The sequence below is a fragment of the Wolffia australiana genome, chromosome 18 (genome assembly GCF_029677425.1).
Source record: "Wolffia australiana isolate 7733 chromosome 18, ASM2967742v1".
NCBI classification, from domain to species: domain Eukaryota; kingdom Viridiplantae; phylum Streptophyta; class Magnoliopsida; order Alismatales; family Araceae; genus Wolffia; species Wolffia australiana.
In genome coordinates this window covers 8321970-8330609 of record NC_135852.1, presented here as the reverse complement: position 1 = coordinate 8330609, position 8640 = coordinate 8321970, and the positions used below count along the sequence as shown (strand labels likewise).

The 8640-nt window shown below is 41.4% G+C and overlaps 2 protein-coding genes across 9 annotated transcripts; one reads left to right on the top strand and one right to left on the bottom strand.

Annotated features, from left to right (window-relative positions):
- The first annotated feature begins 1673 nt into the window (after positions 1 to 1673).
- LOC144714755 (vacuolar acid trehalase) lies at positions 1674 to 5448 on the top strand. Of its 6 annotated transcripts, none has more exons than XM_078589517.1 (9): positions 1674 to 1942; positions 3041 to 3114; positions 3289 to 3330; positions 3493 to 3534; positions 4374 to 4457; positions 4544 to 4631; positions 4699 to 4803; positions 4881 to 4932; positions 5309 to 5448. In XM_078589517.1, the coding sequence occupies exons 1-8, from the start codon at positions 1774 to 1776 to the stop codon at positions 4901 to 4903; spliced, it is 627 nt and encodes a 208-aa protein (XP_078445643.1). In that variant the 5' UTR covers positions 1674 to 1773; the 3' UTR covers positions 4904 to 4932; positions 5309 to 5448. The 6 variants fall into 6 exon arrangements, with proteins under 6 accessions (XP_078445643.1, XP_078445642.1, XP_078445648.1 ...); XM_078589522.1 differs by having other exon boundaries at positions 1675 to 1942; positions 4699 to 4796; positions 5309 to 5397; XM_078589520.1 differs by having other exon boundaries at positions 1676 to 1942; positions 4699 to 4796; positions 4878 to 4932; positions 5309 to 5394.
- Positions 5218 to 7526, bottom strand: LOC144714753 (zinc knuckle (CCHC-type) family protein). 3 transcript variants are annotated; one of them, XM_078589513.1, is made up of 4 exons: positions 7398 to 7526; positions 6668 to 6855; positions 6417 to 6509; positions 5218 to 5836 (listed from the first exon to the last, which is right to left on the bottom strand). In XM_078589513.1, exons 2-4 carry the CDS (start codon positions 6766 to 6768, stop codon positions 5311 to 5313), a joined length of 720 nt encoding a protein of 239 aa, XP_078445639.1. In that variant the 5' UTR covers positions 6769 to 6855; positions 7398 to 7526; the 3' UTR covers positions 5218 to 5310. The 3 variants fall into 3 exon arrangements, with proteins under 3 accessions (XP_078445639.1, XP_078445641.1, XP_078445640.1); XM_078589515.1 differs by having other exon boundaries at positions 6417 to 6589; positions 6668 to 7504; XM_078589514.1 differs by having other exon boundaries at positions 6668 to 7504.
- Positions 7527 to 8640: the final 1114 nt, after the last annotated feature.

Genomic DNA, 8640 nt, shown 5'->3' with positions numbered 1-8640 from the left:
ACGCCTAGACACGAGCTCAACAAAGTATCTAAATATCCCATGTAGTGAGGAGGAAGATAGTCCACTAAGCTGGTGGAAGGACGTCAGAACTCGATACTTTCCGAACTTGACAAAAATTGAGTCCCAATTTCTTGTCGTAAGCCCAACTAGTGCACCAGTGGCGCGGCTTTTTTCAGTTGGTTGAGGTATCACCACGTATGGAAGAGGACGCCTAGATGCAGAGAGCATTGAGATGCTGATGATACTTCGTGCATGGTTCCATCGCACAGAGCAGTACTCCTTTGACTCCGAGGATGACATTGTCAATGACGATAGCTCTTCTGATGGTGAGTTACGTTATATCGCTTTTTGACCTTTGCTTGAGCATGCTTATTTTTCTTAACTCTCTCCTTTTCACCTAACAGCGTAAGAGGGGAAAACATGAAGGCGGTGGACGGGTTTACATCTTCCTGCTTTATTGTAAGTCGTGTGCTTGTACCGCATCCTTCCTGCATTTATTAACCTTTCCACATCTCTCTCTCTAACGCAGATATTTGTCTTCCATATGCGATGCAAAGAATCTCTCTCTGACATGTTAGTTTGAATTTAGTTTTCTTACCTATCAAGTGTTCATGTGGATGTACATGAATGAATTCTTTCAATGACGCTGCCGAAGTAACCGAGAAGGATTAGAGAAAAAGTTGATGAAAAACTTATCTCACAATTGGTTAAATCGACAGAAACTGATTGAGTCTTATATCACAATTTCTCTCGATTGCGTTCTGAGAATATGGTGGAAAACACAAGTGGCAAGAAAATCCCGAACAATTTGTTGGCGATTCGGGTCAACTCGACAGAAGCCGATTAAGTCTTATTTAACGAATTCCCACAATAAAGAGATTCTGAGAATTAATTGCAAAATAAAATTGGCAAGCAAGTCCAAAATAAAGTGACATTCCGACAAAGTAACTACTACCGTACAACTATAAGTGCATGTATGAAAGATATTTTTATTGCTGAGGGATTAAATTTCAAATTTTAAAAATTTTCAAATGTAAAGAAATATTTTTTAAAAAATTTTATTAAAAATTCGTCCACCTTTCATCCGTCCACTGTCCGAGTATTCCGGACGGACGGATTTATTGTCCCATGGAACGAAAAACATCCCGTCCGGTCATCATTCAGACGAATTTTCGTCCACGAATTCGTCCGAGATCCTGGTCGGGACAAATTTTCTGTCTCGGGACGAAAAAACCGTCCCGTCCCCGTCCCGCATCTATACTCATAACTTCCCACTAGGAGTCCAATGGTTTAAAAAACTTTTAAAAAGTACAACATAAAATTCCGTAGGTTGAGCCGCATTTTTAGTGCACTGATGCAGACAGGACAGTTATTTCGTCCGTTGACGAAAAAATCAGCCGTTTCGGGAGGATAGGACCTGGGACGGGACGAAGATCGTCCCGTCCCGTTCCGTCCCTCATCCCCGTCCTGGCCGATGACGCACTATAGTCTCATCCATGTCCATCCATCGAGCATCGAACGGCTACCGTGCGCCCTCACCAATGTCGAACTAATTTCGTCACATGTCGACAGAGCGCTCAGTAATCAGTCAGTCAACTCGCATCGAACGGCCAGCGTTGCTCCGATTAGATTTTCTGATCATAGAGAAGAGGAAAATGACGACAGAAGACGAGGGCGTTATGTTAGTTCGATAGTCGATAGCGAGTGTAGAGGAGTTTTATCCGCGAAATCTACTGCGAGAAGAGCAGAAGATTGGAGGAAAAGGAAGAAGCGATGTCGATTATCGCCGCAGTTTCTTCTTCTTCGTGCTTGCGGATTTTTCCTTCATGTTTGCACTCTCGATTCGTCGCCTTTGGAGCGGTTTCCCGCGGTCCGAAGGCTCTTTCAGTGGCGATTACGTGGAATGGACGCCGTTGTCGCGTTCTTGGATCATCGCCGAGAGGTATTGCGGGGCAGGGATTTTGATGGGTTTATCCTGCAGTCTACTGATTATTCTTTCGTATTTTCGGTTTTTGTAGCGCTTAATTGTGTTTAAATGTTCTTATCTTGGGCGAAACAACCAGAGTGGGATGACATATTTTCACTTTTTAGTTTTTTATAGTAGTAGATTGGTATTATTTGTAAAGAAAGATTTCTTTGATTGTTCTGTCTTTCTATGGTTAGCAAGGTGGATGTTTTTTTATATCTTTAGGGGAAAACAAATGTGGGACTGCGTTTCTAACTCTTAATTGTGTATTTATGTTCTTATCTTGGGCGAAACATCCAGAGTGGGATAACACATTCTCACTATTTAGTGTATTTCAAGAATTAATGTGGGATTTATTTGCAAAGAAGGATTTCTTTCATTGTTCCGTCTTTATTTCATTAGAAAGGTGGATGTATTTTCCATCTTTGTAGAGTTTAGGGTAAAACGTCGGATGTGGGATTGTGTTTGGAGCGCTTAATTGTGTTTAAATGTTCTTATCTTGGGTGAAACATCCAGGGTGGGATCACATATTCTCGTTTTTATTGCATTTCAAGAATTAACGTTGTATTTATTTGTTAAGAAGGTCATTTTTCTATCTCTATTTCATTACAAAGATAGATGTATTTTCTGTCTTTCCAGACTTTAGGGTGTAACATCGGATGTGGGATTGCGTAGTCTCATCTTTATGTTTATTTTAAGAACTACATGGGTGTATTTATGTGAAAATTAAATGCGATGAAGGGCACTTCAAGGTAACAAACACACTGTTCAGAACTGTATGGCGCTTTCTTCCCAAGAGAGAAAAAACATCCCATGTGGGATCACATAGCCTCACTTTAATGCTTTTTAAAGAACTACGTATTTTATTAATGTTAAATTCCCTGTTTCAAATAGATTTAGGCGGTCTTATTGATGGCATGGTTGGTTTGTCTGTACCATGAGACGTCCGAAGGTGTCTTTCAAGTTGATTTTTTGCCTTGTTTTTTTTCTCAATAATTCTAGAAGTTACAATTTTGGTGGAAATTTTTTGATGTATCGCGATCAGACTGGTTGTAATGTTCTATATTTTTGCAGATATTCTTAATGAGAGTGTGGAAGATTCAAAGTTCGTTCCGTTGAACGAGGATGATCCTATATATGGCCCTCCTGTAAGATTCTTCTTGATTTTAATGCTTGCCGAGTACTTATTTGTGTTGTTTATTTACTGTTCTTTCTCCACTGTCTTCATTTTAGATTTTAGAAGGCTTTTCCAGACATGAATGACAGTATCGACTCTGATTCATCTTGATATTTCTTTTTTGCTTTTATTACATTCATTGCAGGTATTACTGCTGGCCGGGTTCGAGATCAGTGAGGCAGACAAGGTACTTAATCACAACAAATTATAACATTATTTTATTTATTTTGAGTAAGGGTTGGGATCTTCGATTATATCCTCATTTCTCTCAGGAGAATGTTTATAGAGCCTAGAACACTAAAACAAGCATCCATGATCGAAGTTTAATGCTGATGTGGTAACGTTTCAGATAAAGCAGTTTCTGAGTGATATGGAGGGCGATTTTCTCCAGGTAATATCCATTTTGTTTTCTGATGGACTAATCTTCAACTGTTTTGAGATAATCGAAAGTCATTGTGAATATTAATTCATCGAATCCAATCAAACAGCTTGGTTGGTAAAACTTTTACCCGTCTTGATACCACTAATCTTTTTTCGAACGTGTTCCGGCACCTCTAGTAATTTTTCTCCTCCTCTTAGCAGATCTAATAAAGTAATAAACTTCTATTTTTATTAATCTTTAATTTCTTGTGAACCCATTTTCAACACCGCAGAAAATAGATCATTTTTGGAAAATTCATGCGTCAGAATAAATTGAGCAACTCTTTGAGAGAAACTGTTCCCACTCTTATACCTCTCTTAAAATTTATCATCCTCTTACAGATATAATAGATTAATAAACTTACATTCCGTTTAACTCTTATTTTCTCGTAAATCTATCTTGAATATTTTTGAAAAAAGTCAAAAATCATTTTTGGGAAATCAATAGATCAGATCCAATTGAACAACTTGCTGGAAAAAACTGTTAGCGTTCTTGTACACTAAATTCTTTCTCCCCATACAGGATTAAATAAACTGAAACTTTTATTTTGAGGAAGCACTTATTTTCCTGTGAACGCATCTTTAATATTCTCGTGAAAATCGAAATATATGAGATTAACTTGAGCATCCGAATAGGATGAGAGTTATCAGATCCCTATGAAAAGTTCTCTTATCAGATCTAACAACTTTTATTTATTTGGCATTTACTTTTTTGTGAACCCATCTTGAACAATTCTGAAACTTTATACATCAGACAGAATTATGCAACTTTCTGGGCAAAACTCTAATATGATTTCTCATCATCTGCAGATCATTTTCTGTACCAAAGATATGCTTTCTCTCACCGTGTGGGACGCTGTACACACACAACCCCAAAATCTACAGTCATTGCGAGTAAAATATATCAACCTTTACTTATTCAACAAAGAATAACACAAAAACCTAATTTTGCCCTTGGATTCAACCATTTTTCGTCGCAGGTGGCAACTTCGCTGCGTCGAGTGTGTATCTTCTCCGGGTTAAGTGGCGAGGAAATAATGATGTTCATCGAAGCGTTCCCGAAGAGTGGTATGCATCGCCGCTGCCACCATCAAAAATTTTTTCTTCTTTGCACAGGCTCATGAATTATTTACAGGGCTGGCGCCGGCAATTTTCGCGGCGATGGTCCCAAACAGCGCCGACAAACTCTTGGGCCAAGTTCTTGAAGAAATCATAGGCGATCACGAAGCCTTGGTAAGAGGCAAGCTTGAAAGATAACTTCACTCCAAATCATCTGAAATATCCTAACCCCGGAAAAACATGTTCCTGATGCAGCAGTCCTAACGAAGAAAAGCAACTAGAAAGATGTCTGAATACTTCTTGAGAAGAGGTATGATTGGTAACTCTCATCCTATCCTGATGAAGAGAATTGGCTATGGTAACTATGCATATATTTAAAATCTCCAAGAGAACAGGTATGAGTGTTCATTCTCATCCGATCTCATCGATCCTGAAATTATTTTGCTCGATCAGATGGCAAGGCCAGAGAGATAGGAGGGATCTCGTCTTTCGTATTTTTAAATGATCGATCAGGTTCTTTCCAGCTGATCAATAATTTGCTCGATGATGATTGCCAGTTCCTGATCTGATTGAAACAATTGATCCTATCCCGATGTCAAAGAGAAACAAACCATGCTAGAAATTGTTTAAAATGTTCAAAAGAAAATGCATGGAAAGATAGAGAACATTATGGCTGTCTTCTTCAGGTTCAGTATCTGCGGAGAGCTCGATCAAAGAAGCGGTCCGACGGACACTCGTAAGCGATGTGGCCACGGCCGCCGCAATTGTGGCATATAACTACTGGAGGCGGCGCCGCCATATGGAAGCCAGAGAAGGCGTTGCCGCCATACGGGCCTACGGCACCACCACGGAAGGCGGCAGGCGGGCTGGCGATGGCGGCAGCCTTGGGGCAATTACGGGCGCGGTGGCCGGCGACATTGCAGAGGTTGCAGACGGGGTCGTTGTGGCAGTCGCGGGCGAGGTGGCCGGTTTGGCGGCAGTTGTTGCAGGCCTTGTCGTTGGTGCAGTCGGCGGCGAGATGACCTTGCTTGTAGCAGTTGTTGCACAGGCGGAGGTCGCCTGGCGGCCGCTCTCGGACTGTGCAGGCACGTGCCAAATGGCCGGCCTTCCCGCACGTGTGGCAGATGCCCTCATTCGGGCACCCGCTCGCCATGTGACCCGGCTCCTTGCAGTTCCAGCACATCGCCTTGGCCGTGCACTCCGCAGCAATGTGCCTGCCACATCCCATCATCAGGTTCACTTCTCTCTCACATCACCCATCATATGGAATGATCATAAAGTAGGCTAATAATCCCTCACAAGCATGAACTTTCGATAATTTGAACAAGCAAGACTTTGTTTCAATCTCAGTAAAAACCAATCAGCAGCAACTCATTACTCTTTGAAGCATCATCTCAGTTTGAATTACTTTGGGACTTTGAATTTATAGGAAATGCTGATAAAATAGACTTGCAGAGCACTTCATTTAAGAAAACTGTACGGTAATGATTTGCAGAGCATTTCAGTTTAAGAAAATACTATAGTGGAATGATGACCCATCGTATGGAATGATCATAAAGTAGGCTAATAATTCCTCACAAGCATGAACTTTCGATAATTTGAACAAGCAAGACTGTGTTTATAATGTTATTTTTTTCAATCTCAGTAAAAACCCATCTGCAGTAACTCATTACTCTTTGAAGCATCATCTAACTTTGAATTACTTTGGGACTTTGAATATATAGGAAATGCTGATAAAATAGACTTACAGAGCACTTCAATCTAAGATAATACTTCAGTGGGTGAATCTCTTACCCCGGGAGACTGCAGTTGTTGCACACTCCCACATTTGGGCAGTCCCTCGCGAAGTGACCAGGCCGCTTGCAATTGTTGCACAGATCAGGACGCCTGCTCGGTCCAATCATGAAGAACAAGAACTCTTCAAAGCCCATTTTATAAACCGCTATCCAGTTTTCAAGGTAAGTGATCTATACACAATCCTCACAATTTGAGAAGCATAATCACAAAACTTTCAAAATTCTACTGCGAACAGGAGATGAACGTACCTCAACCCACGAGAGTCTCTACTGTAAGGAGCACCGCGGAAGGAGAGGCGCTCGGTTCGGATTTTCCGAGACCTCGGCGGGCTGCGGCTGCTTTCGCTCATCTTTCAGCCCCCCACCTCAACAGTCACCCAACAAAAATACCAGCTCGAAGCAACCCCCCTTCAATCACAACCACCACTTCCTGTCAACTGTACAACCATCCAAAACCATCCTCGTATAAGTCCCATGCCCACATTCTACTGCCCACAACAACGACAACAACTCGTCTTCCCTCCCAGATCGAGAATCATGAACTTCAATCCCTCTCCCAATTCCTGCTTCGATGATTAAAATCCGAATACAGAAGATTTTCCCATCTTTAATGCGCCCAAACTCTTACAGATCGGAAATTAAAACACCACGGGAAGAGCGGATCTGTGCGAAACCATACATATTCGATGATTTCTACACTACAAAAATCAGGTGATTAAAGATAAACAGATCAGAATGTCATCCAGGAAATCATGGATCTCGCGGAAACCCTAACCTCCCTATTCAACGAATCCGCCACTTCAACCTCGTCCCCCCTCCCTCCCGGCATGACTAGGAACAGAAATTGATCCGAAAAATAAGGCAAACGAGAACCACGAAACCTCCCCCGAATTCTCCCAACACCGCCAAATCCATCTCAAATTCAACCGATTTTCCTCGATTTGACAGGGAAAAGTGCTCCGAAAACAGCGATACAGACCTCTCCGGCTTCTCCTTATCACCAACTCCCCCTTCTTCGTCGCCCTGCTTCCTCCCAGCTTCGACGATTCAACCTCCACCAGGCAACTCGATCAACGCTAGGGTTATCGGGACTATTTTTTATGAAAAGTTTCCCCAAATTAGCACTTCTTATACCCCTTCGCGGCCTTTACAGTCACCGCCTCTGCCTGTCGGTGACCGTATACCCCTGCTGACGTCATTCTAGCCTGATCGATCGGATCGGATCCGAAGGAATCGACCGATCCGACGGTCGTGATCACTGACCGAAAGATTCGACTGATATCGACCCTAGATCGGTTGAGGGTCGCTCGGAACCGGATTGGATCGGATCGCCGATGACCGTCGGCGTCGGATCGAATGGTTCGATCGATCGTTTGGTCTGATCATGGATTGTAACTCCAGGAAAGAATTTATTTATTAATGCTGTTAAACTGCACATGAAGAGAGAGGGATGTGAGGCTAGTGAGAGACATATGAGAGAGAAAGACATGAGAGTCCAGAGACTGGGAGATAGATGTGAAACGAGATTGAGAGAGAGATTGAAGAGAAATGAGAGAGAGAAGAGCAAAAAGAGATAAAGTGGAGAAACCAGAGAAAGATAGAGAGATAAGAGTTTGGCAATGAGAGAGAGATAAGCAATGAGAGAGAGAAAAGATGAGAGAAAGGGACATAAGTAGAGAGTTTATCAACTAGAGAGATATGAGGAGAGAGAGAGAGAGGAGAAGGGAGAGACACAAGAATGAGAGAGAGAAAGTGATGAATAATGAGTGAGAAAAAGAGTAGGAGAGATATATGAGTTACACGAGAGAGAGAATGAAGGTTTTCTACATCACAACCTATCTTATCTCGATTGTATCAAGAAGTCTACGAAATTGATTGTATGGAGAACATGAGATTGTTTGCCTTGGTATAGAGAATATTGAGTAAAGGAAGAAGGTGCACTTAAAATTCCAAGCAACGGTTGTATAAATATTGAAGAAGGTGTTCTCTGATGATTTATTCCTTACATCGATATTCACTAGAAAAATTGATTAGTTTTTAATAGTTAACCATACCCTAAGTCATGTGGAAGTCTCAAACAAATGAGTGCTTATTAATGAATGGTAATTATTGAAAAAAAAATTCATGAGAGATTTGACAAACTACTTTGTATCTTTTAGAGCACAAGGTGCAGAATAACGTCCCACTACATGAAAATAAAACCAATCCTTGATCACATTAAT